Here is a 24473-nt window from a genome sequence, read left to right as displayed (position 1 = left end):
AATAATGATTTTTTCCCTCCATTTATCTCTTATTGGGTTGTAGACTTAGCAATAGCAAATTCAACCATTATAGATTTTTTTATTTGTCTTCTTTCATATCTTTTTATCTCTTTCTTTGTTTTTTCCTCTTTTTCACGAAAGATTAATGATAGTTTGTCACCATCAATCAACCATAGCATATTGTAGACAATTTAATTTTAATTAAAAACTTAATGATGCTAGGTTTTAGCAATCTCACTCCAATTGTCATTATTTTTTTTATTTTAATATTTAGGAAAGGATAGGAAAAGAAATGCTAGAGAGAAGAAAGAAAAAAAGAGTGTAAAATTGTAATATTGCATTTTTATAAGATGAGGGGGATTATTGTAATTTCTCAAGAGATGATCCAAATTTTACCTAACCGCGGGGGAGATGGTGTAATTTATACAAAATACTACAATCATACTGGTAATATATAATTTTTTAAGCGTATAGTTGTCCGTTTTTCTTCTTCGTGAGCAAATGAACGTTTTTTCTTTTTCTTTTTCCTTTTATAATTTATGGGTTTAATTGACGAGAGATATTTTGAGTGTGTGGAAATGGAGGGAGGAAGCTTTGGAGCTGGATTGATTGCTTAGAGCACAAGAGTGAAAGGGTTTTTGACCCTTTCTTTGAGATGGGGAACCAGTGGTAGAGAGATGACAACTGAAATACATCCAATTGCCTTCATCTTCCTCTTCACTCTCCTGTTTCCACCCTTCTCCGACATTTGATGGGCACTGTTGTTTGCCAAGAAACACAATGGTCATGGGTTTCAAGTTAAATCTCAAATTGGGCCCTCCATTTAAGTCCCCTTTCCTCACCAATTCCTCGCCTCGGCCTTCTTCATGCTCGTGTAAGTCCATCAGTACTTGGGTTCACTGAACTAACCGTTAATTCATCTGTATATTGCTTTCTTAGTTCACGTAGTTGTTGCGTACCTATTTACTGAAACAGTTGATTTCAAATTCCTGGGTTTTGTTCTGCAAGCGACCTTCATGATTTGAAGGAAAAAAAGCTCGGATCAATTGTGATCCTAGGATGTTCTTTGCAATTATCAGTTCTTGATGCTTAATGGTTGCTTTCGTATTAAATTGAGCCTATCCATGTGAGTAGATAATACTCGAGAAATCTATTTACTCCTGTGGGAAGACCTATATTTGTAAGATACCTGAGTAAATTTGATCTGCTCTAGATGAATTTGCTTGGAGTTGATTTCTTAATTCCAGATGTAGAGCTTCAGTTGTCATGTTAAGCTCTCATGGTAAATTTGTTTCAATTGGAGTCTTCATTTTTCCTTTGTTAATTGTCAGATTAGCAGTAGAGCTGAATTTTATTTTTTTTTTTAACTTTTTTGAATTTCAGTAACATCTGTCAGAAGTCATCAACATAGGAAATTTTAGTCTCTTGCCAAAATATTTCCACTAATGTGGCGAACTGTGTTTTTTCTTGATCATACATTATATTTATACACTAAGATCTAATGCCATTTCTTTTCTCGCTATTCAGTTGTGCATCCTATTTGATCATACATTATATTCTTGCACAAACAACAACTACTAGCAGAATCAAGCTTAGAATTGGATATCCCAGGGTAATGCTTGTCAAATTAAACTCGGTGAATGGACAGACCACAGCCATTCATGGGGTTCCACCATCACAATGATGCTATTAGATCCTAGAAAAGGGTACCATCAGGATCTCTTTTATGCCCATGTTTAACACTTTCCACTTTCCACATCTATAATGAAATAGTAAGGCTAAAATAATCTTGGATGTTCTAATATTGTTGGGCCAGCATAAAACTTGTCGGATCAAATATCACAAATTCTAGAAAAATGAATTGTTATTGCTTTAAGACAGTGTTCTTTTTCCTTTAAGAAATCAGGGTTTTTCAGTTCTAAAATACACACGTCATTCTTTTAGTCTTTGTACTTGCTACTTATTCTCATGTAGTATAAGAACATTGATCACTTCAAAGAATTGATTGCTAAATGCTGTTTTTTTTTCCTATAAGCAAGTTTCATTGTCAGAAGGGAAATTGCTTAGACCAATAATTGTACTTGAAGAAACAATTTTGATGCAATGATAATTGCTTCAAATTGTCAGTTCTCGATGTTTAATAGTTGCTTTAACCTTTAGAGGTGCATCCGTCCATGTTGTTAGATAACACCCTAGATCCATTTTCCCCCTGGGAAGGTCTATACTTGTTATTTTTTAAGATATTCACTTTTAATATATAATTGAGACGAGCCTATTAAACTGCTTCAGACATACTGAATTTGCTTGGAGATGATTCCTTAATTCCAGAAGTAGATTTCTAATTTTCAGGTTCAACGCAAATGGTGAACTTGTTTCAGATGTAGCCTTGCTTTGTTCATGTCTAAATGGTTCCTTTGTTTAATCGTCAGAGTAAGAGTGGAGGTCCATTTTTTTCAAATTATTCAAATTTCAATAAGATTTTTCAGAAATTCATCAACATTGGAAATTGTAGTCGCTTACCTAAATATGTGGAATAATGTTGTGAAACATGTTGGTTCTTGATCTGAACTGTCATTTATTTCTTCATATTCAATTTGAGCATCCTATTTGATTATACATCTGTTCTTGCATAACAAGAATTACAGAATTAGCAAAATGAAGCTTAGAATTTGACTTCCAAGATTATACTTACCAATATAACAATGGTTTTGATGGAGAGACTACAACCATTTATGGGTTTTTGCTAGCAATATTTTTTTTTTTTTTTACATATTTTGCTATATCCTATGAAAACTTAGAATTTTATATATTTAAGAATTCAGGGTTAGAATTTGTTGATTTTATCTGCATGTATTTTAGTTTTGTTAGGACTTTTAGTATATTATGTGATAGAAATCAATATATAATGCATTATAATTTGGGAGTTTTATTAAGCCTATAAATTTATTTAATTGGTGTAATATGAGATTTTGAGTATGAATGAAAGTTGACTATTTGGAAGGGCTGGAGCAATCTCTTCTTCTTCTTCTTCCTTCTTCTTCTCTGCTGCTTCCCTGTTCTGCCTCCCTCGTATGTCTTTTCTTCTCCTGCTAGGTTCCCTTCTTTGTGTTGGATTTCTTTTGTCCTATTATCCTATATGGTAGACTTGATGCTGACGTCTTCTCTGATATTTGATGTATTATTTCATACAGCTAGAGGTAAGGAGACTTCATATGAGTCAGCAAGGCTGTCTTTGGCATTTGTTATTAGCGGACAGAGTGAGAATTCACATAACGATCCTTTGAGAGCACATAAATATTCATCTGCTCTACAAACCTTAGAGAATGATTACTCAGACAAGGAAGAAGCAAAGGTTCTTCTAAAATCTTCATATTCTTGAAGTAATCATCATTCCATTATGATCTTTTTTTTTATCATCAAATGCATGCTTACTGTTATTTCTGATCATTCAGATGAATATTGACAAGACGGCCCATAGCTGCATACAGATGCTTGATGATAACATCCAGATGACAACTGTAGAGGATAAATCGTCATTTCTTACAAGCTTGCAAGCAAGCAAGGCATCAGCATCACCTTTTGGTTTATTGATGGAAAATCTTGATATGTTGGAGGCAACATTTTCTGATTCAGATGTGGGAAGGCTGGAAAGGGATATTTTGACGCAACTAGAAAGGCTTGGAGCTCTAAATTTGTTCCTTACCTGTCTATCCAGGACCCTTGAGTCCTCACCCTTTTTTGATTTGTCTGACATTCCAACTCAGATTATTAAAGAGCCTCAAATGAATGGCAATGCAGATGTTCACATGGGTAAGGTTATTGTTCGCTCTGGAAAGAAGGAAGGAAGAAAATCAAGAAGAAAGAGAACTTCAAGAAGAGCTTCTGGACAGGCATTGCCACCATCAATATCTAGTCAAAAGGATTTTCATCAAGCTGATATCTCCTCTATAAAAGGACGATCAAACTTGAAAAGTAGAAGAGCTACTATTGCTAGGAATGAAGCTGAAATGTCAAGGGGTGTTAAGGTTATGACCTGTTTCTGATAAGTGGCACTCATACTCTTTTGTGTTTCTTCAGCAATGATTCTGACTTATCCATCTTTTATATCACAGTTGGTTGAGAACTTGGAAAGAATCAGAATGGTACTAGAAGAAGAAACTGGACAAACAGCTAGCTCGAGTAACTGGGCAGAAGCTGCTGGAGTAGATGTGAAGGTGTTGCATCAGCAGCTGCATTTTGGTTGGTATTGTAGGGATGAGCTTCTGAGAAGTGCAAGGTCCCTAGTTTTATACCTTGCACGAAACTACAGGGGACTTGGAGTGGCCCATGAAGATTTAATTCAGGTCGGTTACATGTCCTTCTATGAGTTTGTTTTTCTTTCTATGGAGCTCACTGTGGCTGCATATTCTGACAAGGAGATGCCTTCATAGGATTTTGTTTCTGCCAAATAAACTATTAGTTTTCTCCTGTAAATGACTAACTTCCTCACTTCAACTTCCCGGTTATATATAGGGTTTTCCTTCTTTTTGTTTTTGTTTTCCATGTTTGGAAGGAAGGGAACAGGGTGCTTGGTTGATATCAGTCAATGGTATCTTACTTTGATTTTTTTCTATGTAATTCTGTACTTAGAGGAATGATGCGTCATGTGATTGATTAGGACAAAAAAAAGGATGGAAAGAAAATATATAGAAGTATTGGTGTATGCTCAGTAGTTTCCCAATTGCTCATACCTCATATCCGAGCTTTGTTCATCATGATTTATCTTTCACAGGCAGGAAATTTAGGTGTCCTGCAAGGTGCAGTAAGGTTTGATCACACCAAGGGTTATAAATTCTCAACTTATGTTCAGTACTGGATAAGGAAATCGATGTCAGCATTGGTGGCGCAGCATTCAAGGGGAATTAGGATTCCGGTAACTCTTCTTCTATCAGGTTCCTTCTTGATTTAAATTATTTCTTTGTAAATTTAGCTTGAGCTTGGCCCCTTCATTGCTTTCCCGTTCGAATTTATGCAGTTCACTTTAAGCAAGGCAATAAATCAGATACAGAAAGCTCGAAAGACCCTAAACAGCCGCCATGGTAGATACCCAGATGACGATGAAATTGCAAGGTTAACTGGATTGTCCTTGGCCAAGATAACTTCAGCAAGCAAATGCCTGAGAGTTGTGGGGTTCTATTGATCAGAAAATGGGGCATTCAATCAGTGCTAAGTTTTTGGTATGGCAAATGTTCAGATCTGCTTTAGCTTAGTTTAGTAGTACATTATTCACAATTGCTCTATTGCTCTTGAGTTTTATACTTCCTTTTGTTGCTCATGGAAAAAGACTTGGTGAGAGTCCTTGAAGACATGAGTTTGTTAAACTTAGCAGGCAGTTGTGTTGGCTAATGCAGGAGTTTACACCAGATGCATCGATAAAGAGCCCTGAAGAAACTGTTTTGAGGCAACATATGATAAAAGACATTTATGATCTGGTGAACAACCTGGATCTGAGAGAGAGGCAAGTCCTGGCCCTGAGGTTCGGGCTCGGCGACCATCATCGCAAGTCGCTCGAGGAGATTGGCAGGCTTTTCGGTGTGAGCAAGGAGTGGATAAGGAGGATGGAGCTCAGAGCTCTGTCAAAACTAAGGCATGAAAATTCCCAGAAAAGTTTGAGCCACTATTTGTACTTGTAGATGCGGATTAATCCCAACAGGGCTATGGCCAGAGCTTTTAGAGTTGTGCTTGGAGCCTTCATTCTTGTCGACTTCTTAATTTGGAGTAAGGCCAGATGAATCTGTGAAGCAGAAACTGAAGAGTAGAATCATTTTGGTGATCTCCGAGGAAAACTCAAACTCATGAGCAGCATCTGATGATCAGCGTTGATGCTTATGCGTAGAATTCCAAATAGTGATCCAACTCCACACCAACATTTGTATAATCTTTTCCTTTTTAGTTTTCACATATCCTTTAGTTTTCCCTTCCAAAGATGCTGTGTTTTCTTCTCCCTTCCCCTCTCCTTTCTTGTATTTATTTAACTACAAATCACTTTGGCAAGTGTTTTTGTTTTTAATATGTAATCATCAATAAGCTCCATCATCCTGTATGGAAATTCTGTATAGCAAATGGCATATTTTTATGTTTGCCCAGGCAGCTTAATCAGCAGCAGTAGCCCCATAGAACATGCATACTAACATCCATTGTCAAGCCAAAAAATCATAGTTTCTTTCTAGAAATTATTGACTGTTCGTTGTTGTCCAGCCAAATTTTGCTCATTTCTTTGAAAATTAAAAGCAGTACATGATCCAAATCCATCCCACTAAAACAAGTTTCTTTTCCTTTATCTTGCTGTCTCTCAATGTTCCTCACAGCCAAGCTTTAGTGTCTTGCTCCTATTTCCTCTTTAACTTCGGCATAACCTGGCGAATGGTGGGAAGGATCAGTAACTCGTTAACTGCAATCTTATGCAGGCTGTTGATCTACAAATTTAATCTGCAGGATAGGGTCATTATTGATTGAGCAATTGATACAATCGGAACCAAAGTCAATGTAAGCATATTTGGCTTCTTGCATATTGGTTATCTTGGAAAGTAATCAGCAATTCAGCAGGTTGATGCTGCCTCATCACAAGTCTCATAAAATTGGATCCATCAACAAATTCAAACTTCACCAACCATGAATCCCCATGACTTGCAGGTAAAAAAAAGACTATGTGCACAACAGCCAGAGAGCCACATCAAATTTAGAAAAATGAAGCAATCCATTCTTTCATTTTCTCGGTCAATCCACAGTGTCCTGATCCCTTTTAGACAAGATCGATACTGGGAGTACGCAAGATCGAATGCAAACTATATGCATTGGGTAAATTCAGGGAAAGTTGAATGTTAGATGCCAATTACTTGAGCCCGATACCAGAGCCACTAAACCACCATGTGGATTCTGTAAAACAATTTCATGCTATATTTCTATGGAATGTACAACTGTCCAGCAAATTCAGATCTACAATATAATCATTCCTAATATGATTCCTTTTTCGCGCTGTTTCTGAAAATAAGAGGAACCAAAGCAAAATATGCTGCCCAAATGTGAAAAGAACAAAACAACTCAAATTAATTTCATGTCGTTTCCACATACAGAACTACTGCCCAAAAAGCATGAGGCAAAATGAAAGTTACCTGAACAATACTATTCCTTGTTCAATACTTTGGGAACTTTGATAAATGGCTCCTCATAGCTTGGAATGGAAGCTACCATGGCCTCCCTATGAAGGAAGAAAGCTGAAATTAGATTGATCAAATTCCTGGAACTGTATCAATATCACAATGTAAAAGTACAATCAAGAAAGTACGGTTCAAAACCCTTTTACCTGTTCTCAAATGTTTCAGGCACATCACCGCGTAAATTTTCACTTTCAGTATCTACATCCAGCAGAGAAGTTCAGTGCCACACATCAACAAAATAGCTTACATGTAAAACATCATCAAGATGCATATCAAATATGGTTGCTTGTTCATGTGTATAAACCAAATTAGAGAGACATTTCACAATCATTGAATGAACTAGAAACACAAAAATGTATTAACCCCCCCCCCCCCCTTTTTTTTCTTTTTGGTATGAAAAGTAACAAAAAAAAAAAGAACCTGGTAACATACGAGTGTAGTTGAGATAAAAATGTTACAGTGGATGTGCAGCCACAAAGAAAAAATAAAATAAAATAAGAGATCATATGTAATAAGCTTGGAACGGTTCCTGTTGAAGATAAGATGAGAAAATTATGATTAAGATAGTCGGACACGTGAAAAAGAGACCGATAGAAGCAACAGCGGGGTGAGTGGATGAAATGCAGGAAATTTGTAGTAAAAAAAGGGAAAGGCAAACCAGACAAAACTTGGTAGGAAACTGTTAGACATAACATGGCATATGGTAGCCTTATAGAAGATATGGCTACAGATAGAGATGATAGGAGATCTAAAATTCATATATCCAGGTAGTGAGATTAAGGCCTGTGATTATTTCTTGCTTGAGGTAAGAGGAAACATCAACTTGAGGCACGGACCACACGCATAAGGACAATGAGACCACAAGACTGCCACATGCATTGTTGTATTGCCACTCATGCCTCATTTCAACACTTTGACGTCAACAACAAAAAAATTCTTTATGGTTCCTACCTTCAAGAAAGTAGAACCAGCAAGTAGATGTTATCCTATCATGATAATCAAGCAACTTAATTGGTCTCTTTATTTGTTTTCTTAAAGAAAAAAATATCAAAAAAAAAAAAAGAGTTCAAAAGCATATCTTATGGATTTAGCCAATTTTCTATGCATGTGTCACGCAGAGCAAGTGGATCGCATGATCATTATTCATCAGGCAATGACAACAAAGCACAGACTAAATCCAACTTTCACATCCACCTGCCCTGATCGCTGGCTGAATACTCTCGAGATCAACTGCCTGAAGTTGTCCAAACCTGTTATGAAGCAAAATGCAAAGCAGAAAAACATAAGAACATAGAAGTTCACTGTCATCAAAATCACACAACAACCCAAAATTCTCTAAACTCTAGCGGTAAAGGGCATCTTTCAGAACAGGTGGCATTACTGTGGCAAAGTAATGCCTCGCACGGAAACAGAAATCTAAAACAATTAAGACAACAAAATAAACTATAGAGAGATACCAGTCTACCACTTGTTGAATTTTGGGAGCAAATTCTTCAATCTGCAAATCAAAAGTACGAAATAAAATCATATCCGTAAACAGTTAGCGAAGACAGATATACGAATAAAGCAATGAATTCTACGGAACATCAAAATAGGTTTTCTCCGTACTTCCTCTGGAGTCAGAGAGATGCGAGCGATTTCAGCCAAACGAGGCAAATCAGGCGGCGGAAGCCCAGACCTGGCCGAGTAGCTTCGGACGCTCCTCTTCTGCGCAATCCGCGCTCCAGTGAACAATCCGGAAGTGAGATTGAGGTCTGTTGGCGTTGTTGCTGTTGCTCCTAGAAGAACCAAAGCTCTGCTTCCCATTCTAATGGCTGGCGAGAAACCTGTGAATCCACAAGCCATTTTCCCCCCTACTCCTTAGTCAGGAACTGACACGGGGGGGCAAAATCATCGAGCTTTTTGGTGCTCTGCGTGCCTGAAGAGAGCGACGGGGAGACCAGAGGAGAGATGGAGACGGGTGCGCTGCAATGTGGCTGGGTTTTGAATGGGCAGGGATTGGATATTGTATGTTCACCGAGATTACTTTAGATTAAAAATGATTGCTTGGTTCTAAGGCTTAGGAATTTAATTTAGCTCGTCCAGTATTGTATTGTTGCTGCATTTCGGATCACAATTTAACAAAAACAAATATTGTTATCAATTTTATCGTTGTTGTTTAGTGTTATTATTATCAGGGGCGGATCTGCCCAGCAACAAAAATTAAATTTGTAGAGTAAATTTTTTGATTATTTAGTATTAACCTAGCCCAAACAGTCCAGCCCACCCTAATTTTGTCCAGCCCAGCCCAGCCCACTTGCCTTCAAACCTTTCTCATCTAACTTCCTCTCTCGACCTCGCTCTCGCTCACGGCTCACCCTCGCTGCCTCTCGGTCTCTGCCTGCTCTTCTCTTGCTCGTCCGCTCGCGCTTGCCCTTGCCCTCGCCCTCGCTGGCTCTCTCTTGCTGTCGCTCGGGCTCGGCCCCTCTTGCTCTCGCTCGCCCTCGCTGCCTCTCGCCCTCCGGTTCTCGCTGCCTTTCTCTTGCTCTCGCTCTCGCTCTCGCTCGCCCTCGTTGCCTCTCGCCCTCGCTCTCTGCCTGACTGCCTCTCTCTTGCTCTCGCTCGCCCTCGCCCCCACGCTCGCTCGGCCATTCGGCCTCGCCCTCTTGCTCGTTGCCCTGCCTCTGATTCAGGTCTTCGTTTTACCTCCCCCCCCCCCCCCAAACTTCCAGATTTGATTCATTCGAGCCCAGGTATGTTTTCTCTTCTTTCAATTCTTTGATTCTCTCGATGGACAGCTAAATCTAGATAGTTTTTCTATTTTTCGCCCATATTTTTTTTACTTGTTTATGCTTGATTTGTTGTTGAAATCGCTGCCTTTTTTCAGCAAGTTTTAAGTAAGTGATTTTGTGCTAACTTTGTGCCTGCTTGCCTATTTGATTACTGCATTTAGTTAGGAACTTAGGAATTGGCATGGCTGGAAGCCTGGAATTTGTTATTGTGAATCTGTTATTGAATATTTGAATTGAATATTTGAATGGACCATACTTTTGCCTTCTCTTATTTAAACTCTAGAAATACAGTTGGCCTTGCATTTGCCTCAAATCTTGAGTTAAATATTTTAATTATTCGGTTATTTATTTAAAAATAACATAAAAAGTACATTAAAAATTAAAAAAAGAAAAAATAACAGTCCGCCTAGGCGCTAGGCCCTAGTCTGGCGTCCCACTAGCGCCTAGCGCCTTTTAGAACACTAAGTATTGGAGAGCTTGAGTCTGGAAATAGAGCCAATCAAATAGGTAATTTGCAATGCGTTGGAGTTCTCATTATGATTATGTAAAAAGCATGATAGGCATTCACTCTGCAACTTGCAAGGTGCTTGAATATCTTAAAGTTCATTTTCCAAAAGTAAGTTCTTGAGCTAAAGTTCGTGGCGCTTATAGATACTTTGCATGTTTTGAATTTGTGTTCAATTTGCTTTTAATGCACAAAATTATGAGAATAACAAACATTCTTTGTCAAGCCCTTCAGAAAAAATCACTAAATATTTTGGCTGCTATGAGATATGTTTCTACTGCAAAACTTATCTTTCAAGAACTAAGAGAAGAAGGTTGGGAAGCGTTTCTTTAGGAAGTAAAAGGTTTTTGTTCAAGACACAACTTTCACATACCGAATCTAGATTCTTCATATCTGGTTGATCGTTGTAGTGATGAGATTACAATTGAGCACCATTATCATTTCAATGTTTTCAATGAAGCAATAGATTTCGTATTGATGGAGTTAAATACACGATTTAATAATAAGTCAATAGAACTCCTTTCTCTCAGTGTGGTTTTGGATCCCAAAAATTCATTTAAATCATTCAATAGTGATGATATTTGTATGTTTGCAAAGTAGTTCTATCCTAAAGATTTTAGCAGTCAAGATATTTGTGCTTTAAAATATGAGTTGCGGTATTATGTTCATGATGTGATTCCTGAACAAAGATTTCAAGTATCTACACTTATTGAATTGTGCCAGGAGTTGACCAACAATGGAATGTCAGATACATACATTATGATAACTAGATTGATTCGTCTTGTATTGACATTACCTGTTTTTACTGCAACTACTGAGCAAGCATTTTCATTAAAGACAACACTTCGTAACAAAATGGAGGATGACTTCCTTGCTGATTGTATGACACTCTACATTGAAAGAGAACTTGCTCTCACAATAAATGTAGACTCTATTGTAGATGAATTTTTGGTTTCAAAATCTCGTCAAGTACAAGTTTAATAAAAATTGGTTGTATTGACTCCTTGGTTACATAAGAATTTTATTACATTTAACTTTTTAAATTTCAGCCCCCTAACCTAAATTCCTGGATCCGCCCCTAATCCCCTAATTATTGTTGATGTAAATGTAAATTGCATTTTTTATTTTTGAGATTTTAGCCATAAAATAGAGCAGAATAAATATCTTTGAATTATCAAAAATGTCAGTAATCTCCTTTAACTTTATTAACTATGCATTTGGGTTGGATGGAGATTGACACGTGACACAAACATGATGTGGACACTAAAAACAATAAAAATTAAAATATGAGACACGATAATTTATATATATTATGTTATTATTATTTATATATAATTGTAAAAAAAATATAATTCATAAATTCTATTTTTATACAATTATGTAAATAATTAAAATAGTTATAACAAATTTATTATTAAACCTTCACGATGATACAAAATATAAATTATTTTTAAAAATTCTCTCAACTTTGGTTAAATTTTTTTAAAAAGTTTCATGTCATGTTCATAAGTATCTAATACACCTGTTTAGAGTGTCAGGCAAACATGTCTATAGTTTTTTTTTATTTTTAATAAAATCACTGGTTAAACACACCAAAAATGGCCATGAGAAATAATTAAATTTTTGCAAATGCCTGCCGTACCATCTTTGTTTGTGTTTGTGCCCTTAGGCCCCTCACCCTGTGGGGTAAGAGATCAGACCAGAGCATTGTCCAAATTAAGAAAATACAAAAAGATGAGACTTGGGGATGTTTTACAGGGCATATTGTAGGTAGGACAACATTCAAAAGCAGTTCTTCTCTCTCACTCTCTGTGTTGCAGCTGCTGGCTTCTCCAACAACAACATTTCTTCTTCTTCTTCTTCTTCTGCGATGGTGTTGTGCTTTTTTCAGATTCATTCGTTTTGATTATTACCATTCTTTGTTGTCTTTGTTTTCATGGATTACAAATTTATTCTTTATTTATTTTTCATTTTGCTCTTCTTTTTGAATTAATTTTAATACCAATCAGTATAATTCTTTATATATACCTTGTTCCAGATATAATTATATTTTTCTCTTCAATTGATATGGATTTAGAGACGGAAATATTTTCGTCTCTACACAAGATTGGGCTTTAATCCCAATTTCTTTCTTCCCTCTCCATTTATCTCAGCTGTTTTTCTCGCTGCTAGTCGCCGTCGTCTTGCCGCCTCCCTCGCATCCACCATCCCATGCTGTCGCCACCATCGCCGCCTCCGCCATCCGCCGCCGTTAGCACTGCCGTCCTTTTTTGCAGGTATATTTTCCTTCCAATTCTATCTATCTTCATGCTAAACTTTGGTCTGCCAATTCTCTGATTCCATGTTTCTACTTTAACTAGTGTTGATTTTGTTATTTGAAGTGCTATATATATATATATATTTCCCTGGCATGTTTCTCATTTTTGTTTATTTTGAGCCCTTAATTATCTGGATTAGCAAATGATTTTTAGCCGCGAACTCTGCTGATTGAGAAAAGCCCTAGGTTGGGAACTGCCCACCTGTTTCTCTGTTTGCTTGTCTGGAAAGTTTGGAAAAAGAATGGGAAATTGAATTTTTAGATTTGTTTTCTCTCAACACGTCTGTTTTCTTGACTTTGTGCAGTGAGGACGCTCCTTTAATATTATGTTACTTTACTTTTTTTCATAATTGGCCTTATTAGTTTTGAATTAGGGAATATGCTATTCTTTAAACGGTGTGACATATGTGAACATGTTAGTTGTGGAGAGTTTCCAATATATTAATTTTATCATGTTTTCATTTCAAAATTATTTGATCAAAATGTCATTTTTTGCTTTATTATTTTGTGAACTGTCTTTATTCTTGTTAAAATATATTTATGTTTAATTTTTTTTTATTGTGGGTAGTACATTGGTTTTGTGTGTGAATTTTGATAGCATCAGTACGTTTGCTCTTTAATTTTGTGATTGAGCCTTGATAGCAATAGTATGTTTGCTCCTTTGTGAATGGAAGCTCAAGAGTTCAAATTGTGGAGATAGCCTCTTTACAATGCAAGAGGAATGTCCTACCAAAATGATCCCTTCCCAACCTTTACAAAGCTAGTAACCTTATGGAATGAGGAGGCCACTTTTTAATATTTTATTAATTTCTTTTTTTTAATCTGTCTTATTAGTGTTGAATTAAAATGCATACTATTCTTTAAACGTTGTGATTTATGTTTTGAGATTCTTTTATTTTTTAATATATTAATTTTATCTTGTTTTTATATCAAAATTATTTGGCCAAAAGGTCACAGTTTGGGTTTCTTAATTTCTTCAACTGTCTATATTGCTTGTAAATTATGTTTTAAGTTTTTAGTGTTGTTAATATGTTTGGCTTATTGGTCAAGCCTCTAGTAACCTAGGTTCCAGATGAATGCATAGAAGGGTTTCAAAAACATCATGGTCTAGGGAAAAATAAACCAGTTCAGGAAGGTGAAATAATGCACAAGCTGTAACACAACATTCATGCTAGTTGTGGGAAATTATTGACAATGATTGGTTGCATTCTTCTCAATTTAATATTGGTGAATCAGAACATTTATGCATAAATACGATCAGGGTTGAGAAGGCAATCCAATTGATTGGCAGCCAAAAGATTTATGAGTTAGGATTAATGCGCTCTATCTTGGATTTCTGTTTCATTATCTGGTTCTTTCTGTTAACTTTCTGGTGCTTCCCCTCTATCTGTCTCAAGATCTGTTTGGCCATTTGGTGCTGCCTCTTACTTTCCCGTGCTTCCATTTTTTAAATCCCAAAGATGATTTTAGGTTTTTGATAAAAAAATATTATTATTAAGGATGAAATAGTTGCTATGAGGATAATTTATTGCTTCCTTTCTGTTTGCAGCTTCAGAAATTCTGAAAGCATAACGAGTAATTAGCAAGTTTGGCTGTATTTGTTTACATCTAAGTGCCTAGTTTTGGTTTAATTTCACGCTTTGGGTTTTTACATTTTCAGGCTTTCTTGTCATGTAATAGTTTCTTTGTTTGGTAAAATGGAAGTTTGTGAACAATTTAACAAGGTTAGGCAAGACAATGAGAAAAAAAATCTTATGTTTGGAGCAAAGGAGGTGAAACAATAAAACTCTTGGTTTATGTTATATGTTATTCCAAATTTATAATATTATTTTATTGTATGTATCATATTGTTTTTATGCATAGATAGGAATCAAGTGTTTAAAATGCAAAGGAGGTGTATTTAGACTCTCACTTTTGGTTAGTGGTTCCATAGTTGCTTAGGTTATGAGCTCAATTGACAAACCTGGATTATTTAGCAGCAATGATCAAATAATTTATACAAGCCTTTGTTTGATGTATGTATGACAGAGTGCTTTCTTGTCCTTCACTCTATATTATGATGTGTATGAGTAATTTGTGGAATTTATGCACTCATGGTCATCTTGTTCACGTGGGATTAATAAACATGCATCAGTTATCTGAACTGAACAGATTAGCATTGAAATTTGGATGAAAATATGGATATTATGTAGGGCTTTCTTTTTCTGAGATTTTGTTTTGTTTTTTTTTTCTCTTATTTTTCTATGAACTAGAGCAAAATCCGTTGACTTGTTGCCAAGCAGGTGAGCAACAAATGAAGGTGCAAGCCTAACTAACTTGAATGTCGTTTTGGGTTCCTGGGCAAAGATTCATCTGCACAAGGTTTGCATTTTACCAGGATGATACTCGCATGTTTACAGGACTTGTTGATCCTGCTAAGTATTCTCAATTTCATGAGTGGCCTATCATTCTGTCATGGGGATGCGTAAGTAGACCTGGAAGTTCTTGGGTTTGCTTTTAGAATCTCCTTTAGACTGAAATATCTTTATTTACCAGCCTTGTTTCCTTTATGAACTAAGGGATAATCATGTTGCTGTACCATTTGACAGGATTGATACCAAAGTTTTGAATGTTGGGAAGGAGCTGTGGATGGAAACTCTAGCATTACAGATGGGTTCTCGCCTTTACCAACTAGAGGGTCTTAACCCACATATGTGGTATGAAGTGAAGATATCATATCCAGCTTCTGTATGTATGGTGCAACTTCTCCTAGTTGATTTCTCAACAATTATTGTGAAAATTTACCTAATTATTTTGGAGGTAGCAGATTCCATCAAGCTTTTCTCTACTACTGACAAGAGGTAATTCAAGCTTAGAGCAGAACTCAAAAAGAAAATTGCTCAATACGGAAAAGTTAATCATCAAGACTGAAAATCTTGACTTGGTGAATAAACAGGTTTGATAAGATATCATAATGCCTAATAATTTTATCTATTTGTTTTGAGGAGATTGTGACTGAGATTTTGATCAGGGTGGAATTTATGTCCTGGTGACTGTGAAGCCAGAGGGGGTTGTTGCAATGCCACATGGACAGGAGAGACAAGAAGTCATTTTCAACATTGGTAACTTTTTTTATTTCTTTGCTAATAATAGCATGGTATCATCGTAGCTGGTGCAGCTTATGGTGCCAGATTACTTTTATATCTACTTTCATAATATCTCCTATATATGCATTTTGAAAAATGAAATATTCAGTGAACAATTGTTTAATCCAATAAGTTAGAGGTTCTTATTTTTCTTCTTTTATGAGTTATCTTTGGTGTCATTTGGAATATGTTGGCATGGAGCTTTATATTCTATTCTCATTTAATGTTTAATCTATATGCACAGAGAAGAAGTTGGTATGTTGTAATCTAGCAGCTTCCCATTCCTGGATTGGATCCTTAAGTGGTAAAGAAATGACTGAAAGCAAACTCATCTACTAATGACTCTTTGGTAGAGCTTTTTCTTTTAGTTCTCAATTTTTATTTTTAAAACTTTAGAAACAAAAAATAGAAAATAGTTTTGGTTGTTTTCCATCATCATCACAAACATCAATCCCACCAAGTGGGTTTTGGCTACCCCTCTACATGAATCCAGCTCTCTAATCTTTGTATAGAGCATTGAAACATCTGACAATTTTTATGTTTGTTGTCAACTATTTTTGGAAAAATGAACACTCCCAAAAATCTGTTTTCACTTTCCCATTTCATCCCCACCACCCCTGCAGTCCCCACATCCCAACATAGTGACTTCCAAAACACCCCCAGCACACCTGATTTCCCTTCTTCCTTGGCCGGCACAGCTGAAGATCTCCACTGACCTTCCCCACTGGCTCCACTCAAGAAAAAGGAGAGAAGAGAAAAGAAAAAGAAGAAGAACACCTGACAGTCTGGGCTTATCAAATGAAAAAGAATTGACAAAGATGTCAAAATTGTACTAGGTCTAGGGAATTTTTTATTTTTTTCAATATTAAATGAACTGTTACATATATTTAACCACTAGATAAAACAAACTAAATTTTTATGAAAACTATATTCAAATTTTATTTTCAAAATAAGAAAACATGTTCAGTTTTCAGATTTTGAACAAAAACTGAACACAAAAAATAAAAAATAATAAAAAACAAACTGAAAAATGAAATCAGGATACTGGAATTTTTGTTAAATGGCCCCTTAGTTGAATGTTGGAGGCAGTGCTGCATATCAAGATGTTCTAGGCTTCTGCTGCTAAGTGGCTTATTTACAGTTTTCACCTACTTATCCATTTGAGAAAATAAATATAGGAGTATAAGTTTTTTGTTGGGGCAAACAGATGTTTGCTGTGTGTATCAAAAACTTGCATTACATGATCTGTAACAATATAAAGCTTCTCAAAAATTAAAAAAGAAAGTTGACAGCACAATGATTTTCAAGGAGCAGAAACCTTATTTTCAAACATTGCTTGTAACATCATGTATTCTGTCTACAGATATAATTGGAAGTTATTTTTGCTATAGTGCTGTATGTAGGACCATCAGCTGTAAAATCATATTTGATATTTTGATTATCTAAATAATGATCCAAAGATACAGGGAAAATTTTCACGTTACTGTTCAGAACTGCTAAGTTGCTCAGTGCCTAGAAATAGTCTTTCACAAAAGCTCCTTAGGTTTATAATGGCAACATGATAGTAATGCAGTTTGCACTTTTGAGTCCTAGTTCTGATCACACTGACAATAGTCATTTGGTTACAGTGTCTGTCAGGTATGCACTCTTATCTGGTCATGAGAACAATTACAAAATCCTATTGTTTATTGTGTAAAAGTTGCTTAGCAATTTGAATTTTCAATACAAGCAATCGATAATGACCCTAAGTCGGAATGCACTTTATGTAAGGATCAGGCAATGAAAGTTGTTAGCCCCAGATTTATCAGTCTGATGGACCAAAAGCCACAAGGTTGCTTCACCTAATGCTGTTATTGCAACATGGGAAATATAGTGGATGGCCATTTGTATGAAGGCTTTACAAGTTAGTAGACTATGTTTATGTATTTTAAGCATTCCTGTTCCTCCATTCTCTTCTGCTTAAGAAAGTATGTGGAATTGGAAAATGAAATTGTTGGTTATATGTTATATCTAATACATTATTCAATTCTTTTCGTTTGGAGTTGTCAAGTTAAATAGAGAAGGATCCGTGTAGCTTACTTGTATCCTTTGCAAGAACAATGGCTGTAATTTGGAAACCAATAGAGCTCTACTGAGAGCTCATTTCCTGGGAATGTCAAGATTTGGTTTCATTCGTATGTTTCGTAGAAATGCAAGCTTGTTAAGCTAGATATATTCTAAAATAATAACTTTAGATATTTATTAATTGGAAGATAACTTTTCTGGCCCCGCAGTTAGTGATCACTGCTCGAGTCATATGATATAATTCCACCTAAAATATCCGAGCTGAGACCTGATCTCTTTTATATTATGGAAAAGTTAGAAAACCAGAAAAGAAAAGAGTATTCCTTGATTTTTTGGGTCTACACCAGCACCATGCTACGAAACTTGTTTCAACCACTCTGTAAGGGTTAATGAATCTGTCGTAGAAAGTGTAAACTAACTACATCAATTGCAGTTTGAAGGGGGTTTCTTAAATTGCCACCCTTTCGAAGTTTTATGTAATTGTGTTCCAATGGATGATGAATTACACACCCCCATTTAAGAGTCTAGCGAATGATTCATAGGGTACTGATGTCTCGTTGCTTGCTGTGTGTAGGTTTTATTAATGAATTAAAGGGCATATATTGTGGCTTATATAACTGTACTCCAGCCTCGCATTGCTTTGTACATGTTTCTGATGATATTTTCGTACCCACTCCCTTCATATTTTTTTTTTTCCTGAACATTCACTTTGTCAGAGAATTGCCACTCTCTTCTCGTCCACATGCGTTCAAATTTCTAACAAAAAAATGCTTGTTTTCATGGCAGTTTGCGACGAACTACTCTTGGGCATTCCTCGATATTCCTGGTGGGTTGTAATTCTGGTATTGCTCTGCTTGGGTTTGGCTCTGGCAATCCCGTACTTTCTTCCATCGCGTCTGCTAATAACGAAGAAGAGCCCGCAATCAACAAGTTGCTGCAGTATCTCCAAGGATGCATGAAACCGCAGGTGCTTTGTGCCATTTGGTCCACCATCTCGATATAGTATGAACTTTTATTTATAATTTTATTTTATAAATCGTAAATATTGATGAATTATACTATATTGCTGGTTAACATGAAATTCGTGACCTTATTGTACCTATTAGTCGTTACAAAATATATCACATTCCTTAGTTATTGCTAATTTACGGGTAACATGCAATAATATTGGTTAAGTTTGGGGTGGGGTTACGGGTTGAATTTTTCCATCTCTATGCTTTCATGTCTTGTGTAATAGAAGTTTTTGTGGTACTCTCTCTATTTACACATTTATTTTATTTTTGATTGAATTCATAATATATATAAGCATTTTTATCTTATTTTTAGTTTTTAAATAATTCTATTCATTGATTAAATGGTTCAAACTACGATATATTTATTATTATTTAACTTATTATCTTTATTATTATTACAAAAATGTTATTTGAATATGGAATATTAGCACTTTATATCACACTCAATAGTGATGTGTCATATATTCACAAAACGTACAACACATTACTGTTGAGTGTCACTCAATAGTGTCTAAATAGTATTTTTATAACTATTAATTAGAATAATTTTTCAAGAGGTTATATGTGATTTTAACTATTTGCACGAAAAATTTTATGATTTTAAAATGGTTCTAAAGACTTTTATAGTTTAACTTTTTTGGACACTCCTCTTCCAAACACGACACTATTATTTAAATATTAATTAAGATAAGTTTAACAAAATAAAAATTCAAAAATAATAAAAAAATGACCGTTCATAAAAATGATGAATTTCAACTCAAAAAAGTCACCATCTCTGATGATATGAGTTTTGAAACCCATTCCCAAAATCTTTTAAGGTTTTCAAATCTAAATATTTTTAATGAAAGATAAATATTAAAATTATTGAAAAAAAAAAAGAAGAAGTCAGTAACTACAAATCTATTGTTGCAAAGCTAGCGATAAGTTGCAATTGATGATATATTTTTACTTTTATTAGATCTAACTTTAATTTAATTTAATTAGAATCCAAATAATATTATTTATAATGAATAAAGTGTTAAACAAAAATATGATAATAAACTTTAAAATTAATAATTTTAATCACAAAGGGTCTCTGTCAAATAAACGAGAGTTAAGAGGGATAATTTTGCGCTATTAACTATATTTGTAGATACTTAATGATATTGTTGTACATGAAAATTCTTAAATAAAATTTGAATTTAAATGCCTTTTCCCTTCTAACTTTTCTAGATGTTCCATGAAGAGTCAACACCGGGACGGCTCAAGATTCCAAAACAAACGCTCCCCCTCCTCCTACAAATCAAATAAGATAAAAATAATAATAATATAGGAAGCTAACTTTCGACTGGTCCACGTGTCGGCCCGTACAGATCCGACCGTTGTGAGACCATTCTTCCCCCTCTCTCTCTCTCTCTGCACCCACCCTTCATTTGCACTTTCCAATTCAAACCAACTCCGTTTTACCGTTCCCCTTCTCCTTCTCTACGAATTGTTTTTCTCCCTTTTACATTCTTTCTCTCTCTCTCTCTCTCTACAATGGGGATCGAAGCGGAGACGCGGCCGGAAGAGAAGGTAAGGCAGAAGAAAACGATCTTTCTTAGTTAGGGTTTGAATTCTAGGGTTTTTTTCTTTCTTTGATTTTGTGTCTGTTTCTGATTCTATTTGTGCTCGTTTTCTTAGCAAAGATGACTTGTTTCGATGAACCTATCCTCCTGCCATATTTGGAGGAAATTGGTTTTCTCATCGTAGGGTTTGGTTTCAGGGGGAATTTCGGGAAAGGACCGGAGATTCTCTTTTTCTTGAATATTAGATTGTTTATTAATCGAGACCTCAACGTGGAACAAAGTGTTAAGCTCCTTGTTTTCCTTGTTTTATTAATCTAGATTGCCGTCCTTTTCTCGTGGTGTTTCCAAGCAACCAACACTTACGATTAATATTTCTGCCTGTCCGTCTTTCTTTCTTTCTCTTCTTCGGAAGGTGAAGATATTTGTGCATTGCATTATATTTAAACTGCAATTGCATGGGTTTTGGAATAGAGTGGTGACATTGGAGCTTGTGAAATGAGCATACGAGCCACCAGTTTTTCTGCTTTATTTATCGGTACCAGATAGGCAAGTCCACAATCTTTTTTGTTTTAGACACAAAAGACTTATAACGAAGAAATTAGTTATAGCTTTGAATGTCATACTCCCTTTCGCAGAGTTCCACTTGGAGGCAGGAAGAAATGTATGTAAATCGATGGTGGATTTCTAGAATACGCAGAAAAGTTAGAAGTGACTCCAAAGGACCAGTTAACATAAGTAGTTATAGGTGTATCTGTATTTTTTATGCTTTAGCAGGCTATATTACTACTTGGTCATTGGTCCTCTGAGTGTGGTAATGTACTTAACTGTGGCTTCCTTCCGCAGGCTTCTTCAGAGGTAACTGCAGCAGAAAAAAGAAGGTGGACTCTTAATGACTTTGACATTGGAAAGCCTCTTGGAAGGGGGAAATTCGGGCATGTCTATCTAGCAAGAGAAAAGAGGGTCAGTGATGAAGACTTTATTTGCTAATAATGTTGGCCGCAAAACTTCTGTCTATTAATTTTCTAAACTAGTGATCTTGATTTATTTTCTAGTAAAATTAGCTTTGCTAAATCCTTGTATATAACTTTATGGTTGAAATCCTTTTGTGTTAGTTGAATATGCACTGATTTATCATATTGGTACATAATTAATCCCATCAGATTTGCAGTTGGGAAACAGGTCCACTTGACCCCAACTAGATGCAATTTTGTTTGTTTCTATACCTTGCTGCTTGCCCAATCTAGATGCAATTTTGAGCCTAGCTCGGAGAAAACTAAAAGAAGAAGAAGAAAAAAAAAAGATTTGGAGTTTTATTTAAATTTCTACTTTTAGGGGGAAATCTTGATTTAAGTGTTATTAGATGCAGTTTTGATAGTTTCTCTACCTTGATGCTTTCCTATCTCATGAGAATAAGTTTTTATTTTTTCTATTCATCACTTGGAGACAATTATTTCTTCTTATCCTCAGCAAACAGAAGAAGAAAACAAAAATTTGAAGTTTTACTGCTACTTTTAAATGGAAATCATGATTTAAAGTGTTATTCTGAATTTTGCTTGCATCCAAACTCCAAAGAGCATTGCTGACTGTTTTATTAAGGCTATAAATGTTAATCTGATTGGCAACTAAAATTATGTTTTATTTGGGAACAGAGCAACCATATTGTGGCCCTGAAAGTGCTCTTCAAGAGCCAGCTGAAGCAGTCTCAGGTAGAGCATCAGCTTCGTCGTGAAGTAGAAATCCAGAGCCATCTAAGACAGCCCAACATTCTACGCCTTTATGGATACTTCTACGATCAGGTATGGTTGATGAGGTCATCGACTCATCGTATCCTATAGCTTCCACATAGTTTAATTTTCAACTTTACACAGCCACCTGACTATTCCTTTGGACCACATTCTGCAGAAAAGAGTTTATTTGATATTGGAATATGCAGCGAAGGGTGAACTGTACAAGGAACTGCAAAGGTGTAAATACTTCACTGAAAGACGTGCTGCAACTGTAAGAACTCGGTGTTTTTATGGCATACTGTGTCATAAATTTGGGGGGATCTTTACACCCTATGAGGCCTTAGGCAACTTTAGTGACAATTTTGATTCTATTTTAGAAAACTGATCTAGGTTGTTGATTTGTGAACTGATCATGTTGAACAGTATGTAGCATCATTAGCTCGAGCGCTTATATATTGTCACGGAAAGCATGTAATACACAGAGATATTAAGCCTGAAAATCTTTTGGTTGGTGCACAGGTAATAACCTACATTTAGTGTTATAACTTACTTGATTCGTTCAAGCATACTATGCAATGTAGGGTCTAAATTATTGGGTTCTCTTTGTCAGGGTGAACTCAAAATTGCAGATTTTGGCTGGTCCGTACACACATTCAACCGTAGGAGAACCATGTGTGGTACACTGGATTACCTCCCACCTGAGATGGGTATGTTCATATAACAAAGGATGGGAATGTTTAAACTATTTGCCTTTTCTTTTTTCTTTGATTTAGTGGGTTACAGTTTCCAATGTTTTTACTTTTGTGTACTTGGAGAAATTGATTTTATTTTTAAATAACTTTATTGAAAAAATTTTGAACAATTCATGTGAAATGCAACCAAAGCATGTGAAATCCATGACTGACGGGTCGATAATTTATCTCCTTGCTGCAGTGGAGAGCGTTGAGCATGATGCCGGTGTCGACATATGGAGCCTTGGTGTTCTTTGCTACGAGTTTCTTTACGGGGTTCCTCCTTTTGAAGCCAAAGAACACTCGGACACGTATAGAAGGTAAACAAACAACCTAAAATGCAAAGTGGATAAATAAGATAAAGATAGCAAACAACCTAAATCTAATCAAATAATTTCCTTAATTTTTTCCGCTCTTTTTGCTCGATTCAAGTTCATCTTATTATATTCTGAACAGCAATTAATATAAGTTTATGTTCACTTTATGCTCAACTTTGGGGCTTGTTTGATTGTTGTTGGTAACAGGATTGTGCAAGTGGATTTGAAGTTCCCTCTGAAGCCTATGGTCTCTTCAGCTGCAAAGGATCTCATCAGTCAGGTTCTAGTCACTCTTTAAGCTTTTTTTTTTTTTTTTTTAAATTTTTACGTCGATAGTTTCCTAAGCTATAACTGTTACGAGTTGTTGTTTTCAATGACAGATGCTTGTCAAGGATTCTTCACAAAGACTGGCATTGCACAAGGTTCTTGAGCATCCTTGGATTGTCCAGAACGCCGATCCCTCTGGCGTCTATAGGTGTTGATTTTTCAGAATGTGGATTAATATCGGTATCAAATGTCATATGGACAAGTAGGATGGCAATATCCTTAGTACCCTAATTCCTAATGTATCTATCATAACCACCTCTGTTCTGGATGACCAAAAGAAACCCATATGTAGTTTTTCATCATCAATTCTTGTCCTGATTCCTTCACTTCGTGGAATAATTCTAGGTTTCCCCCCCCAAGAGACAACCCACCAAGTTAATCTGTGTGGAGTTTCATCCTTGTTATTTCTGTTAAATTTTTCTTCAAATAACGAATCTAAATTATGAATAATTAATCCCAGACGTGATTTGTTTGTTTTTAATAAAAATACACAAGAATAATCTATTGAGCTATCTTAGCCAGCAAGATAAAATTATGATCTCAAGAGCCCACAACAAATGGACGATTCTTGAAGAATATACCCACACTAAATAACTCATAATTGTACAAATTTCCTTTTAAGGATACTAATTTATTTTCATAAAAAATTTCAACACTAGAGACGACTCTACATTATTTTTTAAAACTCTTGTAATGTGAATAACTAACTCTTAGTTTTATAAGTAATACTACTTACACATTCAAATTGGCATGTTAACATTTTATTAATCAATTATCAATATATTTTTTATTTAAATAATTTAATGAGGGGTGTATCGGTAATTGACTAATGA

General features: G+C 35.6%; 4 protein-coding genes across 17 annotated transcripts; 3 read left to right on the top strand and 1 right to left on the bottom strand.

The window, feature by feature from the left end:
* The first annotated feature begins 560 nt into the window (after nt 1–560).
* LOC127814120 (RNA polymerase sigma factor sigC) lies at nt 561–6088 on the top strand. Its single transcript, XM_052355385.1, is given in 8 exon segments — nt 561–874; nt 3192–3352; nt 3453–4025; nt 4113–4343; nt 4772–4912; nt 5015–5167; nt 5169–5216; nt 5391–6088. Coding segments are annotated over 8 exon segments (1683 nt in total). The 5' UTR covers nt 561–780; the 3' UTR covers nt 5673–6088.
* Nucleotides 5390–9242, bottom strand: LOC127814123 (glutamyl-tRNA(Gln) amidotransferase subunit C, chloroplastic/mitochondrial). 5 transcript variants are annotated; one of them, XR_008026285.1, is made up of 6 exons: nt 8805–9242; nt 8654–8694; nt 8391–8446; nt 7343–7394; nt 7152–7253; nt 5390–6395 (listed from the first exon to the last, which is right to left on the bottom strand). XR_008026285.1 is itself a non-coding variant. In XM_052355397.1 (6 exons), exons 1-5 carry the CDS (start codon nt 9039–9041, stop codon nt 7162–7164), a joined length of 462 nt encoding a protein of 153 aa, XP_052211357.1. In that variant the 5' UTR covers nt 9042–9239; the 3' UTR covers nt 5390–6468; nt 7152–7161. The 5 variants fall into 5 exon arrangements, 3 of the variants coding, with proteins under 3 accessions (XP_052211357.1, XP_052211354.1, XP_052211358.1); XM_052355397.1 differs by having other exon boundaries at nt 5390–6468; nt 7152–7237; nt 8805–9239; XM_052355394.1 differs by having other exon boundaries at nt 7152–7237; nt 8805–9234.
* Nucleotides 9243–9518: 276 nt separating this feature from the next.
* LOC127814121 (uncharacterized) lies at nt 9519–19122 on the top strand. Of its 10 annotated transcripts, none has more exons than XR_008026283.1 (9): nt 9519–9928; nt 12626–12748; nt 15042–15071; nt 15167–15253; nt 15378–15516; nt 15596–15724; nt 15800–15890; nt 17685–17817; nt 18765–18913. XR_008026283.1 is itself a non-coding variant. In XM_052355386.1 (8 exons), the coding sequence occupies exons 2-8, from the start codon at nt 12684–12686 to the stop codon at nt 18935–18937; spliced, it is 714 nt and encodes a 237-aa protein (XP_052211346.1). In that variant the 5' UTR covers nt 9525–9928; nt 12626–12683; the 3' UTR covers nt 18938–19122. The 10 variants fall into 10 exon arrangements, 8 of the variants coding, with proteins under 8 accessions (XP_052211346.1, XP_052211348.1, XP_052211351.1 ...); XR_008026284.1 differs by having other exon boundaries at nt 9520–9928; nt 17691–17817; XM_052355386.1 differs by lacking the exon at nt 17685–17817 and having other exon boundaries at nt 9525–9928; nt 18765–19122.
* Nucleotides 19123–20337: 1215 nt separating this feature from the next.
* Nucleotides 20338–23966, top strand: LOC127786993 (serine/threonine-protein kinase Aurora-2-like). The gene is made up of 9 exons (XM_052314813.1): nt 20338–20545; nt 21382–21498; nt 22188–22334; nt 22441–22536; nt 22689–22784; nt 22876–22972; nt 23199–23316; nt 23521–23593; nt 23694–23966. The coding sequence occupies exons 1-9, from the start codon at nt 20510–20512 to the stop codon at nt 23793–23795; spliced, it is 882 nt and encodes a 293-aa protein (XP_052170773.1). The 5' UTR covers nt 20338–20509; the 3' UTR covers nt 23796–23966.
* Nucleotides 23967–24473: the final 507 nt, after the last annotated feature.

This window comes from Diospyros lotus, chromosome 12 (genome assembly GCF_014633365.1).
Source record: "Diospyros lotus cultivar Yz01 chromosome 12, ASM1463336v1, whole genome shotgun sequence".
Taxonomy (NCBI): Eukaryota; Viridiplantae; Streptophyta; class Magnoliopsida; order Ericales; family Ebenaceae; genus Diospyros; species Diospyros lotus.
Note: the sequence above shows the minus strand (reverse complement) of the source record. Positions and strands in the feature narration are given on the sequence as shown.